Source organism: Acanthopagrus latus, chromosome 22 (assembly GCF_904848185.1).
Source record: "Acanthopagrus latus isolate v.2019 chromosome 22, fAcaLat1.1, whole genome shotgun sequence".
In the NCBI taxonomy this organism is placed as follows: domain Eukaryota; kingdom Metazoa; phylum Chordata; class Actinopteri; order Spariformes; family Sparidae; genus Acanthopagrus; species Acanthopagrus latus.
In genome coordinates this window covers 3,630,638-3,650,283 of record NC_051060.1, presented here as the reverse complement: position 1 = coordinate 3,650,283, position 19,646 = coordinate 3,630,638, and the positions used below count along the sequence as shown (strand labels likewise).

At 39.7% G+C, this 19,646-nt stretch overlaps 1 protein-coding gene across 2 annotated transcripts; it reads left to right on the top strand.

Annotated features, from left to right (window-relative positions):
* Positions 1 to 774: 774 nt before the first annotated feature.
* Positions 775 to 15,347, top strand: gopc (golgi-associated PDZ and coiled-coil motif containing). 2 transcript variants are annotated; one of them, XM_037086696.1, is made up of 9 exons: positions 777 to 1,460; positions 3,113 to 3,277; positions 5,736 to 5,759; positions 8,323 to 8,498; positions 8,910 to 9,075; positions 9,160 to 9,255; positions 10,187 to 10,351; positions 10,439 to 10,604; positions 11,884 to 15,347. In XM_037086696.1, exons 1-9 carry the CDS (start codon positions 1,200 to 1,202, stop codon positions 12,000 to 12,002), a joined length of 1,338 nt encoding a protein of 445 aa, XP_036942591.1. In that variant the 5' UTR covers positions 777 to 1,199; the 3' UTR covers positions 12,003 to 15,347. The 2 variants fall into 2 exon arrangements, with proteins under 2 accessions (XP_036942592.1, XP_036942591.1); XM_037086697.1 differs by lacking the exon at positions 5,736 to 5,759 and having other exon boundaries at positions 775 to 1,460.
* The last annotated feature ends 4,299 nt before the right edge of the window (positions 15,348 to 19,646 follow it).

The following is a 19,646-nucleotide window of genomic DNA, read 5'->3' as shown; positions in this document are numbered from 1 at the left end:
ATAGTCAGGATCTTCCTATAGAACATAAGAGAAAGAGTTTGTATATTTGAACCATACATGAGGAAAGCAGCTTGTGGAGAAAAAAGACAAGGAAGTGATGATGAGGAAGAAAAATGTTTCAAAGATCAAACCAAAGGGAAGGAGCATGATCTGAAAATATTAGTTGGATTAAAACCTTTTAGAAAATGGCTGAGAGGAAATTGATGATATTCATGTCAGTCCATTTCCCTACTAAAATATGACTTCAAATACAGAAGTACTCCTTATTTTTTTGTTTCCCTTGAAAATATGAGCCACTGATGTATAGGCCTGAAGACTACATGAATAAAATGCATTTTGATTCCCTCTTCAGCATGTACTTCTAAATGTTTCTGTTTGATGATGTGAATTAATGTTATTTCCAGCCTACACAATTCAAGTAATGTTTTTACTGTGTTTTATACATTCATAAAAAGTTTAACAACATCACATACACATTGCAGTGTGTCGTGGGTAATGTAATCAAATATGTGAAGTCTGGTGAAATCCACACCCAAAGCGGACCCTCTGGAAGTCAGCAGAAAGTCATTTGAAGGAGACATTTCATTTTATTTACTCAAATTAGTTTTGGTTTGTATCGTCAGCTCATACAAGGGACACGACGGCGTTCAAGGACTACAGTAGCAATATTAAAATGTAGTTTTTTATTAGGATTTTTAAGATAATAAAACAAAAATGAAATACATTACACTTCTGCTCATATGTTCTACATGATGTACAGTAAACTAATACCATATAGCTCCATGCTCCATACAGTGGTACAGTAGGCGGCGGCACGGACCTTCAAAGTCATGCTTGCAACCCATCATTAAAACCAAAAGAAGAAGAAGAAAACGAGGAAGCGCTGCATCGATGGCTCTGCTTTCAGCTGCTCTTCCCTGTAGCCAGTCAGACAGTAGTAGTTGCCTCAGATACAATCCGTGTCTCTGTGCTGGAACTTCCTGGTAAGGTGGTGCTTTTCACCAGAATCACCAAAAAAAAAAAAAAAAAAAAAAAGGAAATTCGCTAGACTTGCAGCCGCCGAGCCTTGACGGAATCTCGTCGTTGCGTTTCAACGTTATTTCGACTGTCCCTTCGCAGAGAGGGGATTCATTAACGTCACTCACCAGCAAAGTGCTAGTTAAGCTAACGTTAACGTCAGGGCTCCGCTGTCTATAGACATGTCCGCTTCGGGTGGATGCTCCCCGGCAGGCCAGGGCTCCGGTCTCGGCCCTGGTATGTCAATGTTTCGGTGGCTTGAAGTGCTGGAGAAAGAATTCGACAAGGCCTTCGTGGACGTGGACCTGCTTCTCGGAGAAATAGACCCGGATCAAGTCGACATTACGTACGAGGGTCGGCAGAAGATGACCAGCCTCAGCTCCTGTTTCGCTCAGCTCTGTCACAAAACCCAGACGGTTTTCCAGCTCAACCATAAACTGGAGGTGAGTAGCTGTTGTGTGATTCACGGTCACTGTTCCATTGTTGTGTAGTCAGAACACCCCGTCAACATCGACTCATGGTAACTAACACTACTCCACTTCGGTTCCGGCTTCACAAGCTGTCAGTCCTGGTTTTTGCTTTGTCGCTGCCGATCCACCGGCTTACTGCTCCTCTTCCATGACAGAGAGCGATTGTTTTCGTAAGGTACAAGTTACATTTGTTGTCTTTTGAAAGAAAAAAAAAAATCACAAGGGTTTAAACATGTTTGAGGTGATGAGTTCAGGTGTCTCACAGTCTGAGCAGTGAAGCTGCTCTGTAGTCTGATGGCACAGCAGCAGGTACTGCTGTATCTGTTGTCAGATGGCAGGTGGGTGTTGTCTTTTAGTGTCTCTGGGCTCTGTGCAGATATCTCACTTCACTGATGTCACTGATGCTCTGTAGATGGTACCAGTGATGTTTTGGTGGTTTTAATCAGCTGCTGTGGAGCCTTCCTGACCTGGACCATGATCAACTGTGGCAGTCTGTGATTTTTCCTGTTGGGAAGCCTTCATCATTTTCACCATAAGCTTGACTAATTGTTACTCATAGTACTGCTGATGATATGCTGTTGCCTTGTGTGATGTCACCTTATGAAAAATATAATAATAATAATAATAATAATAATAATAATAATAATAATAATAATAGTAGACATATTAAAATGTCGACAATGGTGTTCCGTGTACCTCTAATCGCTATGCCTGCTAACCTCTAAAGACCTGAAAAACAGGATTTCAAACAAGTTTTGCCTCATTCTGGTGACTCTGGTACAGGAAAGCCAGATAAATGGAATAAAGCACCCTCTGGACTTTTGACCCTAGCCCTCAGTGGCTTTAACCCCAGCCTCCCCTGACCCTGCTTGAGCCTCTGGCTCTAACTCTCAAAATGTACCAATCAGCCACAATGTTAAAACCATCGACAGGTGATGTAAGTATCATTTGTTCTTGTTACAAAGCAATGTTCAGATGAGAAACCTTGGTCCCTAGCCTTTAATGTGGTTGCCACTTGACACACTCCACCCATCCAAACACTGAACCCAGGACACCCCTTTATGTCAGCATCACTCCTTGGTGGCAGTGGACAGTATAAAGGAAAGGTTTAATCAAACTGTATGAGCCCCTGCAGCCTCATGTGGCTCCGATGAACTTTTTGTCTCATTCGCTGCCAGCGGTCCTCATGATGCTCAACTAAAAGGCAGAATGGTCCACTGTGATTTTTATGCACTTGGAACTTGAAATTAGACCTACACAACCAAAGCCATGGTAGGTCACGTATGAAGAAGGTGGTGTATGTAAATGATAATTGTGATTTTTGAAGCATAAATTTAATCTTTTTTGCCTGTCTTTTTTTCCTCCTTTCATTTGTTTATTCTCTTTTTTTTTAATGTCCTCTTTTAACTTTTTGTTTATTTGAAAAGAAGCATTGTAATAACAATTTTGTGGCTTGATATTTTGAAATGGGACTACATAATGAACATATCTGAAACAACAGAAATACAGTCATTATTTTTGCATCTCAATGCAGTAAGAAAAATATGTCTTGAAAACTAAAATGTAGTATACCGGTAGTTTGGTCATGCCTTTTTGTCTGCCGTTCACCCACCCCTCCACTTCAGGCTCAGCTGGTGGACCTACGTTCTGAGCTGACTGAGGCTAAAGCTGAGCGGGCAGCGATAGAAAGGGAGGTCCATGACCAGCTCCTGCAGCTTCATGCTCTCCAGCTGCAGCTTCATGCCAAGCAAGGCCAGGCTGAGGACTCAGACTCCATCAAAGACAGACTGGTAAGTAGAAGGAGGAAAAGCTTTCCACAACATTCAGACTCAATGAATTAAAACTTTTTACTTATAGATATAGAAAGTGCAGAAAGACATAACAGAAATTTTGACACTCAAACTAAGAGCTGTGCTGCTGTATGGTGTGCGTCTTATGCGATAACATAATCAACATATTTAACCAAATGAGTTGTTGTGTTTGTTTTTTTGGTCAATTATCATTATCAAACATTATACACTTAAGTTCATCTTGTCATGCATTATATGAGTACAATCATCAGGACTAAAGACTAAGACAAAAGACAAGACTGCAAGGTGCTGAGTCTAGAGTCCAGTCCAGCCTGGGCATCCAAGAGCCCAAAGGATTTTCTTTTTGCTCACTTATGCGACTGTAAACCGTCTTCTATTTTGGTGACAGTTTCGGGGATTTTATTTTTGTTTAATGATAAAGAACGAACGGATTTGTGTGGAGCTCAAAGTGGCACTGCTGTTCTGTTCACACCATGGGTCTGAAGTTCGCACAATGTTGAGCTAGGGCTGCTCTGTAATTGCTGGAAGGGTGGTCTTGCCTGCGAGCTTCTGTCAAGACACACAGTCTGAAGTCTGTGTTGGCCAAATGTGTATTCTTGAAGGCAAATTCAAAAGAAGTGTAGGTAAGAAAACCTCCTTGTAGTTAATTTTAAAGTGCCCATGATAGGGAATATAGGTTAATGTTATTTTATGTAACCCATATGCACATAGCACAAATCATTTTTTGTTATTTAAGGTGAAGCAGTGTCTTCACGGTAAGTTGCTAACTGGTTTGAGTGTGAGACACACGCCTTAAAGTTAAACAGTGACCATATAATGTTCCCTTGACTCTGTCCTATGTGACATCTGCTGGCTAATGTTTGCAAGTTAGCTAGTTAGCCAGCTATATTACAGTCAGTAATGTAGTAGATTGAAAGTTAGCATCAGAGCATCTCTGCAGTTGAGCGGACAACACCTCGGTCCAGACACAGAAGAGGATGACATCATGTCGTCTGCAAAAACAAAAAAAATCATGTAACCCAATGAAAAACAGGCTCAGTTGGTATCTCACAAAAAACCTCAAAGTCAGCACTGAACAAATATTTATCAATGAAATAACCCCAATGAATGTACATCCCAGCCAGGTGAAAAGTAAGAAAAACATATCATATATGCAATTCATATCCAATGAATATTAACACTTTCACATAAAAAAGTTTCAAGGAAATTAAAATCATCGTTCTTGGGAAAATCTGCAACCAAAGTAACCAGAAAGTGTTTTTTTGCGAGTTCTGAAGCTATATTTAGCAAGATCTCAGTTTTTTATTCAGGACCAAATAACTTTTAGATGTGACAGAACTACATTGATACTACACAGAACCAACATTTGGGGACAAAGTGAAAATATTAAGTTATTGGTTTTTAAAAATGAAAAAAACCCGATCCAATGAAATATAATCGATTGGTGAGGTTTAGAATCCACATGATGCTGAAATTTAGCTCTGGGCCAAACTTAACTAAACAAATTCTTAACTTAAAAAGTATTTGGAGAGAAGCTGTAGGATTTTCAAGTTCTGATGGTTGATAGAAGTTTCAACATGAATGCTTCTGAGAAAATCCTTAACACAAATTGAGAAAAGTTCTGGATTTTGGGTGAGATGGTGTGGAATTCCCTTAATGCTGACATATTGCTTAATGTGACATCTATTAAAAATCAAATGTCCACAGACAGTGGATTTTTACACAGCTGACCTGTTTCTTATTCTGCTGTCAGATCAGAATGACAGTTTTAGCAAATAAAACAAAAAAATTGTTACAGACTACAGACTTAGATAACTTAATATTCTAGTCGTAATCACTGTTAGAGTGTTTGGTTAGTAACCCATTTTTTCCCCTATGTTTGCGTGAGTGGTTGTATTACTTAACATCCATACGGTATATTACCAAACATGCCAAGGCAAGAAAGGAGTTGTGGGGAGTGCTGTGACATGGGGAGGAATAGAGGAGGAAGGATTGCTGACTTCACAGTGGACGAGAAGCTAGCAAAGGCTTACAGCAGCTTTAGGTGATGCACAGAAGTCAGATGAAAACGGACTTGAAATCCCCCTCTCTGTTCCTCTCCTTCTCTCTTTCTCTTTTCCTCTCCGTCTCCCTCTCTCTCTCAGCCTAACTGGTCAAGGCACATGCCCGCTGCATCTAGAAAGTGTCATGAAGTGGTGCTATACATATAAAAATTGATTGAATCGTGATACTGCATTTCAGTATGCAGTTGCAGCTTCTCTTAATGGGCAGGTGTACGCTGCTGTTGGTTTGGTGCTTCCTACTCCTGCTATCCTACAGTTCCACTGCTTTCAGTCACCTACTGGGTGGTTGACTCACTAATGATCTCTGTTGGCTGAAATTGGAATTTCTCTAATTTATTTATTTCTCTTCTTCCTCTGCTCTTTTCCCCCTAAAGCCTGCACCGGCATTGGAAGAGATGGTAAGTCTGTATGTTGATGTTTGTAGAACAATCCAATTTTTTGAATAACTTGGATTTGGTTTGGATTGAACGTAGATTGTATATCTACACTTGACTCAACTGGTGATTCATCATGGGGCACACCTCAATGGATTCCTTAAATTGGCTTATGATCAAGTGGGCATTTCATGAAAATTCACATTTTAATCTTCCAGAATTGTTAAAAATCACACAAATATGCTATAGAGCTGAAATTTCAGGACATCCATTGAATAGTCACAAAACTGTGTTGTGCTGCAACCTATGGCCAATTCAAAGGTGTGGCTCAATGACTGTCAAAATATGGAAGAAAATAATAAACGTCTCTATCTCCGAAAGGGTAGCTTCAAATATTACTAAGTAAGATTGACACACACCTTCTCTATATGGTATTGATTGAGCGTGTCAAATTGTGTTCAGGGCGGTCGATGAGTGTGTTCGCAGTGATATTAAATATTTTGTTGTCACATGCACAATATGCACAGCATTTCTAATTTCATCTCATGTTTGATCTACTTTCACCAAAATCTTTGACAGCACACTGGAAACCACCAGAATGTTGTGTTACTTAAATGGTTAAGTTCTTGTGAATTTTTTTAAGACGTTTCCATGCGATCACTGAGAGCTTTGAGTGGGCAGGCCTGTCTTCACCCCTGCCTCCATCCTCCTAACCCCTTTCTTTGTCATTCAAACTCATAGTTACCTCAACTTCTCTCGGTCCTCCTCCTCCACATCCCCGAACGTCAGTTCAGCTCATAGTAACCACAGACCAGAGTATAATGGCACTATAAAATACAAGTCCTTCATGTAAATAAAGGGGCATTTGGATAGATCTAAAGTCAACGGGGGAGGGATGCCTCTTCCAGGGTGGACAGACATGTAGCATGTACATGAACAGAGCAACAAAAATCAGTTTACAAATTGCGTTGATGGAATATCTGATACATGTGTAGCGTGTGGATCCAGGAGAACGGCTGAGCAGGATGAAGCATCGCCAAGTGGTGCCCGAGCCACACGACCTCCTCTCCGCCATGGTGACCTGGAAGTAGGCAGGGCGACACAAGATAATTAGCCATAAAAGAGGAAACATGGAAATTTTCTAAAATCTCGCTCCTCTTGTCCACTTCCCTTATAGTAAAGTGAGCAGAGCGCTTAAATGAAAAGCAAGGATATCTTCAACTAAGCAGTCAATATCTAATGTTACCTATAGGTGCTGCATGTGCTGGTATTTCTAAGTACTTACAGTCCTGTCTGTGTTGACCTATCATCTGACGTGTTTGGCTCAATATTACTGCTGCATTAGTGTGTAAGCATTTTACTGCTGTTTGAGTTTGACCTCAATTAACTCCTTTATACACTGTTGTTCATTAAGCTTTAGTAGGATCATTTTCAAGCAAGCATATAAAGGAACCCTTCATCCTACATTGCATCAGAAAACAAAGCACACTGTGACGGAGAAAACTACACTGCATATGAGTCCAGTTGAAACAGCCATTCTTTTTACTCTCCTCATTTTTCCTTCTCATTGTCTTCTCTTTCTTCTCTACTTTTTAATAATAAATAGTTCAACATTAGACCAAACACTTTGATTAACAGACTATCAGTGCCTGTCTCATTTTTGTATTTCTCCTCAAGAAACATTGTTGGGAATGATACATTAGCAGGCTCCAATCACATCCTTTCTTTGCCTCCTCAGTCTCTTAAACAATTTTTATTCTGCTTTTACTAAATTCCTTGACAAAACACCTGATACAGCAGAATGAGGTCAGATCAGGTGCTTTTTTTCATATTCAACACTCTAAACAGTTAAATTTTTATGAATTTTTAAAATGTTTTCTGTGTCTGTGTGATGTCTTTTTGAGGTTTTTGAGTGGGCCTTGGCTAAAGAGCCTGTCTTCAACCCAAATTTCACTATGATAAGGTTACGATTCTATAATTCAATTGTGTTAATTTTTTTCTCACCATGCTTGAGGCAGATGTTGTCATTCGACCAGGACAAGTACATCAGTCCTCAAGAAATGTAAAGTCCTGCTGCCAGTTGTTAAGCGCTATGACAGCACCAGCATATAGGCATGTAAATGTGCCAGGCCAGGACTCTTACTAAAATGTGTAGGTTAGTGCAGATACCATGCACAGCGGATTTTTACCAACGTCCTGTTTCCTGATGAAACACAAGATATTTGCCTGCCTGCACGGCAAACACTCAATATGACGGGTGAGAGGGCAGCGATAACACATCAACAAAAAAGCCGAATATAATGATCATGACATTGTTACAGAAATTTACACAGATTGGTTTAGACTTTTTAACTGCAGCTGTTTTTTCAGAGAGGTTTAAGTCAGAGAAAAGCATTTGACCTTAATCTGATTATGAGTGAATCATCTTCTCATGTGATTAAAAAAAAACTGTTCTGATACAACTAATAATGTATGAATTGAAATTTCTGAAGAAGATAGATCTGCCTGTACGTGGATATTGGTGTTGAGCGTTCACTCAAGTTGCTTATTATGCTTGTTGTGTTTATATGTGATGTTCTTATTTCAGGAACAGGAACTGGAGGCCAGCAAGAAGGAGAAATTAGCAGAGGCGAGGCTGGAGGCAGAAGTCAGACTATTTAAGAAGGAAAACGAGGCCCTCCGCAGGCACATGGCAGTACTGCAGGCTGAAGTGTACGGCGCCAGACTGGCTGCTAAATACTTGGATAAGGAATTGGCTGGCAGGTAAGGAGCTGGAGCTCACAACACCTTTTTAGGTTGAAGCTGGGTGCATGATTACCACCTCCTCAACCTCAACCTCAATAATTGCAAAGTTTCCATTTCATGACTTAGTTCAGCTGGAGTGCCTTTTCCCCGATCCCTTCACAACATACCAGGACACACACTGGTTGTGCATATTAAAAAGGAATGGGTTTTTTGGTCATCAAGGTTAATTGTGGTCCTGGTGCTGGTGGCAGGGGGCTCTGGGAAAAAAAAATGGTTAAAATGTACAACCCTTCACACATACGGGCCATGGAGCACCACATGGTGTCGCCACCCTGCGTTTTTTTCGCTGGACTGCCAGATTTGTTGGTGTCCGGCCTAAATGAAATGCCTGAATTTTGAAATAACGGCGTCCCTTGGTTTGTCTTTCAGGGTGCAGCAGATCCAGTTGCTGGGCCGTGACATGAAGGGGCCAGCACACGACAAACTGTGGAACCAGCTTGAGGCAGAGATTCACCTTCACCGCCATAAGACCGTCATCCGAGCATGTAGAGGTCGCAATGATTCTAAAAAGCCTCTTCCCTCTCCTGTGGGGCATGTGAGTGTGAAACTACAAAACAGTTTAGACTGTTGACACCTTTTTGTTGTGCTTCCAAAGCTGAATGTGTTGATTTCATTTCAGGAACCAGACATGTTGAAGAAAACCCAGGGAGTCGGCCCTATAAGAAAAGTGGTGCTAGTCAAAGATGATCATGAGGGGCTAGGAATCTCCATTACAGTAAGTCACAGTCACAGCTGTTTTATTCCTTCCTTCTTAACAGTACCTGTTAAACGTTGTCATCCCTAATTTCATGGAGATGTGCTTGAAATGTGCTTGAATCTGGAAATGAAAATAAATTACTCTTACAATGCAGGGAAAGGCTATCAAATGATTTCCACTGGACGAAGCATTAAAGAGGATTTTAGACAGCAGTCTTTTGTAGCTGCCTGCCTTCATTGTGTGTAATGTTGACATCATGGCAGCCGTATGGAGAGCGAGGGCAGCTGCTACCCCTGTGAACAGACATGGCTATCTGCTCATCATTTATCTAATCAATACGTGTTGGTAAATGGAGACGGTGCTTTATAACACTCGCCACGTTCACTGATTCTCACAGACTATTCATACATGGATGGCAAAGGTGGCCATGCAGAGTGCTCATCAGGAGCTCATCATATTCAAAGCATCCCACAGTATTTCACACACTCTAACATTCTAATAGAACAACACAATTTCATACTGTTTTACTTTGTTTATATGTGGCGGACCCTGCCACCTTTCTAGCTTCAAATAGTGTGCTGGGACCTTATTTTCCTCTGAGAACAGCTTGGTTATTCACAAATGGAAAAAATACATATTTCTGAGTTTGTATCATTACCTCATTAATATTGTAAATATTGAAATTCTAATTTGAATTTCTTCTCCAAAACTCCACAGTGCCTCTTTAACTCTTTGACTATGTATGCCAGCAATACAAAACCTAGTAGTTCACAGAGCACTTGCTTGCCTGTTTAGGATACTCAGTGTTTGAAGTCAGATTTGGCTGCTGTAGTGTCTTGTCAGTACATCTGTCATATGACTAAAACATACCTGACAACAACATAAAATTGTCTAAAAGGAGAAGTATTTGGCAAAACGAGTGTAGTTAACTTCTGTGTGTTCTCATCAGGGCGGGAAGGAGCACGGTGTCCCCATTCTTATTTCGGAGATCCATCCAAGTCAGCCTGCAGACAGATGCGGAGGTCTGCATGTGGGAGATGCCATCCTTGCTGTCAACAGCATCAATTTGCGAGATGCCAAACACAAGGAGGCGGTCACCATTTTGTCCCAGCAGGTAACGGAAGCTTGCACACGTGAGCGCAACATGCCAGGACCGTTTCGCAGCTTCTCTGAAAGTGCTCATTCTGGGTGTCTGTTACAGAGAGGACAGATAGAGTTTGAGGTGGTGTATGTGGCTCCGGAGGTGGACAGTGACGATGAGAATGTGGAGTATGAAGACGACAGTGGCCATCATTACCGACTCTACCTGGATGAAGTGGACAGCAGCAGCACGGCCCCCCCTGGCAACACCTCAGCATCGCTGCAACGTAAGTGTGCAAAACTTTGTTTTTACCTAGACAGTAAAAGTTTAAGAGGACTTGTGTTGTTTCTAATTTACAGTTTTTCATCAGCGTTTGTGTTTTCCAAATCCTTCCAACAAAAGTGGTAAGTGTGAAGTTATTATGATGTGGTCAGGATGGCCACATACAATATGCAGTGTTTCTGGTGGAAAAATCCTGGAATTTTGTGTTAAGACAGAAACTGCACAGGCAGCCTCTACCATCTCATTGAATGTGTAGCCCAACTGTTTTTCTTTTTCTTGTTTGTTTCACTGATGCAATCATAAAGATGGATGTTAACAACATATGTCTGCTTTAGTGAAGCCACAATGTTCTTAAGGTGGGCTACTGAATGTGTATCTTTGATACTCTCCATATAAAAGTGTGACTTCACTGGCAGTGCTTAACCACTCTGCAGACTGGATCCACGTTCAGGCCTGGCTCACCCCCTCTGTGGAACTATGCCGCATTATTGTCACACTCCACTGTTATTTCTTCTCCACTGTTCATCCGGGTGGTGCGAATGTCGTAATCCTAACTCAGTGATTTACTTCAGCTCAACATGTGTGGTGCCTTTTTAATAGCATGGATTTGGTTGTGACCATGAAATCATACAGACTGACACATATCTAAGCAGTTGGGCAGTTTTGGTGATTGTCATCTTGCATCATCAGCTCTTTGAAGCTACATGAGAAAGGAACATTCATGTGACAGGTCATGCAGCACTTGAACACTTACAAAGGAATAAAACATAAGCATTATTTGTATTATTAGACAGCGAATTTATAAATAATGACAAACATAATCTGAACAAAATTACATGCATATTGTACAGCAATATAATGAGGGGATTGATGAACAGCAGGGTAAGCAGACTGCACCCAGTCTCACGCTGCATGCATTTTACTACAACATTCTCACACTGTATATTATTGGAATGCTTCCTGAACAGTTCACAGTCAGTGGATGGATTTACTCTTCAGCTTCTCGAATTGAGCTAAAAGCACAGATCTGCTGTCACAAAATACTGCAGTTATTCCATTTGCTTTCACACCACAAATGAGCTGGAGAAACCAGAGACCCTTCCTTTTCTACCAAGATGTTTTTTCAAACAAATCCAGTTTGGTTTAAAAGCACCGTTAAAAAAGCTCAGTTCAAAGTGACATTCAGATGTTGTTAAGTGGCATTTAGCAATAATAACAATTGGTGCAGTTAAAGGAACGATATGTAAGAATTTGCATTTATTCTATCTGTGTCTTCCCTTCAGGTCTGGAGAAGATGACACTCAGCAATGGACCAGAGAATGGAGGAGAAACTGGGATCCCTAATGAGACACCTTCAGATGAAACCCTTTCAAAGCCTCCTGAGACTGACTGCTCTTCCTAGAGCGGTCAAGCCACACCGTTGGTATTTGAATGAAAAGGACAGGATTGGTGGGAAAATCCCTCTCGAACAACTGAATCAAAGAAGTTTATGACAACCCTGGAAACAAGGGAAAATAAATGGAAACTCTCTGTTTTCCCTTTTTTCCTCTTGGTGTTCTGGGGTGGTGGGATTTGGGGGTTTGGCCTGGGTAAGTATTACAGCTAAAAGTGCTTTTTTTGAAGGAGCTAAAGTTGTGAGATACGTAGAGGAGAGAGTGATACTGAACATTGTGTGACTTTTTGGGTATTCTGCATTGAGATGCCGGTGGGAGTTGACTTGGTAGCTGTATGTGAAAAAACGGCTAAAGGAAGTACCAAGCTGTCACGGGGGCACAGTGAAATCAGGGAGGAAGAGATTACTTATTGTTGAAAATGTCTTTATGCGCCTTCTTCTTGAGAGACACTTGTAGATTGTTTTATTTTTTGTTCATATAGCTATTCATCTGGTCTGTCACGCCATGACAATACGATATCCTACAGGGATGCAGACAGAGGCCAGGACAGTATATCAAAAAGGACATTAATGAATAAATTCTGGCATTTTGTGATCATGTTTACATATTTTAGTGCGTAAATGATTTATACTTACCAAAATAGATTGATTCAGCTGGCATCTGCACACAGCTGCCACGGCTGCAAAATAAACCTTTGGGGAATGACGATAAAAGTCAGCTCCACTAAAAGTTCTTTTTTTTTTTGCTCACAAGCAGAAGCAGAAGTTATTACTCTAATAGTGTCCGACAGCTTTATAAAAAAATATGTGCTAGACCTATTTGTTGTTATTTTTGTAACCAGAAACACAAGAACCACTCAAGTCTTACTCTGAAATGTTGTGAAGTCAGTTGTTACAGTTCATGACTTATCCAGAATGATATCAGCTGAATGTCCAGCAATCCAGAGCAAGACCTCTCCTTAAACAAATCTTAAACAAATGTTGTTTTTCTGGTTACAAAAAGGATCTTACTCATTTAATCACACTCAGAATAACAACCACAGCCAGTGAGAGGCAAAAATGAGAAAACCAGCTCTTTCAGTGGACATAACTTTGATAAACTGAGTCACCCTAAAGCATGACATTATAGCCGTTGCAGTTATGTTGCAGCTTCTAGCTGAGGCAATTTACTGGACCAATTCCAAAAGCAGCAGCAGTAGTAAAGTATGGTTTATTTACACACCAAAATATCTAAACTTATTTCCAGTTCTAAAAATACCGGAATTCCTCTTGAATGATTGTCTTCCATAAAGAGAACGACAAATCAGTTCTCGCTTCTCAGATGTAATTGATCATTTGGTCATTGTAGAGAAAGCGCAAGGCTATTGAAACTCTTTCACATTGAGATGTTCAATAAGATTAGCAAATTGAAAAAAAAAACAAAAAAAAAACCTGTGAAATAAATATTAAATGGAAAGAATTTTGTAAAATCTTGCTTGTTGTCACCAATTCACTTTCCAAGCTTTTATGAAACGCGTGGAAAACTGAAAGCAGGGCCGGTTCGTTGTTTTCGGTGGAATTGTGTGTCCTAGGTCTATTTTCAAAATGATGTGAACTGAAGTTTGAAAGCTGAAAGGAACAGTGGGCAACGTGTCTTCGGAGCTGCCCATGCTGAATAGTGTGAGAGTACTTGACTCACAGCTGCTGATTCTATGTTTGAAATGCTCAGTCTCTCTGTAGTTATCCGTAAAATTACACATTTTGACACTTAATAATCTTTTTTCCTGTTATACAACAGGCAGTTTGTAATGGAATGTTTTTAGGGGGTGTAATTTACTCTCTGGTGACTGCTCTTGCTCTTTGACAAAAGTGTGCAACTGTTTTTTTTTTTGTTTTGTTTTTTTGCATCCCACTCCATCCAAAGGCGCTTGCAGAACCCTTCCAGAACTTCGGCAGTCTTTTCTCTAACTTTGTAGCGCACAGGCAGTGTCCTCTAACACCTCAGTAGTATCCCAAATCCAAGTTTGTAATGGTATGGTCAAGGTGTCCTTGTAAAGTCATAAAGCCCTTCAGAGCCAGCATTTTACAAATCAATCAAATAACAACTATGCCACATGTACATTTTAGGCTAATTTTTTGTAGCTGGAATAAGTTTTCCCTCCTCCAGATATTTTTAAAGTGTAAATACTAAAATAAAAAAAAGCATGTTCATACAAATCTGATGCCTGACATTGCAAATACTCTCAAGTCCTTGAGGACATTCTAATAACATCAGTGACTGTACTTGTCATACTAGTGTTTGACAACAAAACCCTGACCTGATATCATATCCTATTTATGAGGTGGTGATTGTAGATGTTCCATTGACCCATTATCCTGACATTGTTTTTTTTTTTTAACCATGATCCATCACTAACATATTTTGGCATGTCACTGTATGCTGAAACTCCAGGGGTGGGCACAGTAACACTTGTATGATATGCAACACTGATTCTAAAAAAAATGCTGTGTAAAAATAAAAACGGAACACAATCATTTGCTAATGAACTCAGTTTACCGACGGTTTCACAAAGTGTTGCCGAACCCATGTATTGATGATATTCTTTATACAATCGTGTGTCATGAAGCAGTGAAACCCATCCATGAAAGAGCCTTTTGCACCCGTTTACCTGAGGAATGTTTCACCAGGTTTCTGCGAACTGTCCCAATGAATGAAAAGTCAAAAAATCGATGAAGTCGATGAGGTAAAACATTCAATAAATTGTCTTTGAACATTTTCCACTCAGTATGTCAAACAGGATTAGCAAACCACCATTGTTACATTTCTGTTTTACACAGTGTCGCAACTTTATTGGAATCAGGTTTTAGATGGAATTGGATACAATCATTCATAACGATGGGGTCTTTCTTTAACTGTGTATTGTTGTGTATTGTATTTTATTACTGATTTTTTTTGTGTTGGATTATATTCTGTTGTATGATGTATTCTGTTGGGGACAGCTTGCAGTATAATGCATTAAAATACCACATACTACTTTGAACTGGGTACACAGTGGAAGTTACTTCTCTCTGACAGACCGTTTGTGCTGTTTAATGCAAATCTACTCAGTTTAATAGATTATTGTGCCCAACTCTTCCTCTACAAGTGTTCTAGGCCCGAAAACCTGAGTAAGGGGAACCGGTAGTATGCCATTACTCATAAGCTTAAAGCATTCAAATGTTTCTTTACTTGTTTTTTGTTTTTTCTGTTCTGTTCTTTGCACTTGTTCTTTTTTCTTCAGTCTCCTTATACACGATAAGATGTGCATCTTTACAGCTAATGTATTTAAGTTAAGCAATTTATTGAGCCTTTGAATAAAGTTGGCTATAATTTGGTGAATTTGCAAAACGTTGAGTGCTTTTTGTCTTCAGTGCCTCAAAAATGTTCTCTTTAGGATTCCAACTAGACTTTCAAAAAGTATGGAGCGTTACAGGAAACCTCATGCAAATTAGATTTTGAGGCTTATCCAACAGAGATGCCTTACCTACTGAAAAAGGGTTTAACAGACAAAAAAAAAAAAAAAATTGGATTGCATACCTTCAGACAGTGATCCGATATGTGAGCCAGCAAGGAAAAATACTCAATGCTATATAGAATCAGAATTACGTAAACACAGTTAATAAAGAAATTAGTCAAATTTCATTATAGATATTAAATGTTAATACAGTGGTGATTATGAGATTGTATCATGAGATTTATTTTTATAATTCCCCAACCTACATACAGTGCTCATACAATATTCAACCCCTTTTAAAAACTCTTCTGTCAAAGTTAAAACAGATTTCTACAAAGTGATGTCAATTTATTGTGAATATATAATGTAAAATAATTGCATAAGTATTCACTCCCTTCAAATCACTATTACTGCACCGGTTGGCTGGATTTCTGTTGCGTGCGGTCAGTCATGTTAAAAAGGGGTGAATACTAATTGTTTTTTTTGTGTTTTTTGTCAAAAAAAAAATCTTATTACATTGACCATGATTCCATTTATAAAAGTAATAAAAGGGAAACAAATTAAGGGGGTGAATTCTTTTCACAAAAAACAAAAACTACACAGACTCATGAATAATAAAATAAAACTATTCATGTTGGAGGAGTAGTTCTGGGGTCTCATAGCCTGAGGAAAGAAGCTTCTCTGTAGTCTGGTGCTATTGCAGATATGAAAATCTTTCAGTGTTACTTTAAAGTTTTCTCATCAGTTTCATAGTGGAATACTTAAATGCTGAGCTGAAAGGAACAAACATCTTTCTGACGCCGGTATTCTTGACTTCAAGGTGCGTGACAACTGAACGGAGGGAAGTGGATATGACATCGCCTGTGGATTTGTTAATTGTAAATTCAAACTGATGAGCGTCCAGGCTGGCTGGGATGTTTTGTGTTGGAGATGCAGTCTCTCAAAGCACAACAAGCTCAATACCTTTCTTCACCTTCCTCTTATCAGAGAGGGTTAGGGTTAGAGAGAAAAAGCTTTAGGGCCAAATCAGGGCAACTTATCCCTGATCCCTGCTCTCTTCCCTTTCCTCTGGGGAGTGATTGCATCGTTTACAGTGACATTTGGTTCTGCTGGTCTGGCTGGTTGGTCGGTAGACCTCATAATACAAAGCCAGCACATTGCTTTCTGATGACAGTGATTGGATTTCTGTCCTAAGACATACACACTTCAGTAAAAAAGGTGGAAAAGGGGAAACAAATGAAATTTGTTTAAAAAAAATTTGTACATACATACATTTGACAAGTGACCAATCAAATGCATCAGAGGTAACTCCTTTGCTCCTTTCACTGCAATGTGCAACTTTAAAGGTCCTATTAGTAAGAAAAGTAGATTTTTGTTTGAGTGTCATTCCTAAATCATCAAATCCTGACACTTTGGGATTGTAGGATGGGTCGATCATCGTCTAAAAGCATCAGTTTTTAACGATGTAAATGAGATACCAACTTTTCTTACTAATAGGACCTTTACAGTGTATGTCACCTTGTAATATGTTTGTGAATATGTATTATGATTTAAATAGCTTTTTAATCGTTATTCTTATTAAACATTATTGCATTTTCACTAAAATAGACATGACAATACTTAAGTACATACTACATACTGTAGGTTCACTTGATTTTGTTGGAATTTGGATTTAGCATTTGTATTCCAGGAGGACGAACATGGTGCCAAAGATGGATTTGCATATAAGACAACAAAATGAATCTCAAACACACTGTGCATGTGCACAGCTAATAAAGTTGCATCCAGTGAAAATATATATTGTCTTGTAATTTTGTATAAATATGCTTTGACACCTGAAAAAGCCTGATGGGCTTGTGTGCATGCAGTTTATTCCCCATTATTGAGTTCACAGACACATATGCTCTTGGACTTGGATTCTGTGGATTGATGCTACGCTCCCTTAGACTGTGCATAGTGCACAGGGACGTCGGTGGATATGTAGTAATGGTAAGAGACCAAATAAATCCGTCATGCACTTTGCATAGTCTAGGAATGTTAAACTGTTCAGGAAAGACTTCCAGTAAGTAACTCTTTCTTACAGCAGTGGTACAGCAAAAGTCTACATAACACTTTTTATGGTTTTGATTTGCGTTTTTCTTCTGGTTGATATTCTGGGCTGTGTCATTGTGAAGCTACACATTTTTCTCACTGTCGCCCAACTAATTTACAAGTTGATGAGCGGCCACTTGAAGTGAAGTGTATAGTGTCACCTTTAACTTCATAATCTGACCATTCTTTTCACACTGTGGTATAACAGGAGTTCAATGTGTTTTACATTAATTTAATCTGTGCTTACACAGTGTTAGTACGGAGCCAGAGACAGAGTACAGCCGGTTTCTAGCAGGCCCTGGAAGTTGCTGCACAGCTTTGCCTCAGTCCTGCTGGCCACTTCCCCATAAACCAGCATTATAAAAGAGACATGGGTAAAACTGCTGACAAGACATCAAGAAGTGCACACAAGATTGATTATGAGTCTTTGTAGTATGACTTTTTGATCCATGGAGGTTGTATATTTTAAAAACATCCCTCAAGCTCAGAAAAGCCGTTTAGAAATCTGGGACGTCATCAAAATGTGAAGTCTTCGGGTGGAACGGGAACGGGCAAGCAGGGGAAACTTCACTGCATGTACTCACTGGAGCGATAACCAGGAAGTTAACGCAGAAGCCAGAAAGCTTTTTGGGCATATGAGCCAGGAGAGTAATTCGCATTGGTTTGAAGAGTTACCATTTTAGCATCCGGTATCAAGTTCTTCTATAAATCTATGGTTTCTAGTGGGGGTTTCTGTTTCTAGCACAGAAGATCTTTGGCTGTGTTCACACTAACTCAATCAGTATATACTGCATCCTGCCCACTATATGGACAATTTACTAATGGAAACACACATTATGAATATAAATATTCTCAGAAGTGTAGTTAGTGTTGAAAAAGCTTGCGAAAACTGTGAATAATTAATGCTTGGGCTTTCGGCCTCACATCCTGCCATCAGACAGTCTGAAGAGAAGCAACTCATTTTTTAGGGAGATCGAGTATGTTGTAGTAAGATGACAGCACGTTAAATAAGCGCCATTAGCTCTGGTTGAGGGCAGCAACAGAGCACAAGCCCAGCATAAAAACAGGACATTTCACAACTTTTTACTTCCCCACTCAAAAATAAAGTGAATGGTTACGTCAGATTAGAGTTGTGTTTCTATCGGTGAATTCCTTTCTATAAAATGTATTTCTCTCTTCTAGGAACAAATGCTAAACCATACATTGGAAAGACTTGTCTTGGAAGTCTTTCATTTTCTAGTCCTTCCATGACACTGTTAATGAGCCACAAGGTTTTCCAAATATTTTCTGACAACTTCATTTTGTGCTCACAGTAACAACATTTAAGATGCTGTTAAAATGGAACAATGACTTCTGACCAGGCCTCAAGGTTATAATCTGATCTGGTCTCTAAAAGTAACCGTAACCCTAACAAGGGGTAGGATGGAGGTGGAGGATAATTGTGGAACTGGTGCCAGATAGACAATGGCAATAGTTTAAAATGTTGTAGACAGCACTTCACTGGTTCTCCTAATGCAACAGGTCCCAAAACTGAGTGTTTTTCAAGGGAGTCTGGTGACTCTCTCCATTTCCATCTTTCTTCAAGTAGCCTATATTAGATACTGTGTCTTGTATTTGTAATATTTGATGATTACCGTCAATGTGTTATATTCTTTAACACATGTGGTGCAAATGGTGAAATGAGTTGGAATGGTGTTCAAACAGCGGCTGGGAGGAAAGGAGCACATACAGACAGGCTCTCACAGCAATGCCCCCACAGAGACACACCTCGGTGAATTGTATTTGATGCCGAATTCGAAAGAAGGGATCAGTGATTTAGAATTCACTTCAGCTGTAGCTTTAGTTTCTCCTCATGGTGCAATAAAACCAAACGGTTTGTGAGGGAGTCTGGGATATTGTAGATTAATACTGAATTCACTTCATTACATGGTCGAAACCCATGACTTTGACACACACACACACACACACACACACACACACACACACACACACACACACACACACACACGAGTAGATCACAACAACAGTGACATCATTTAAATGTAAGAAGGTGTGACAGCACACAGAGACTGCTGACTGTCATCCAGAG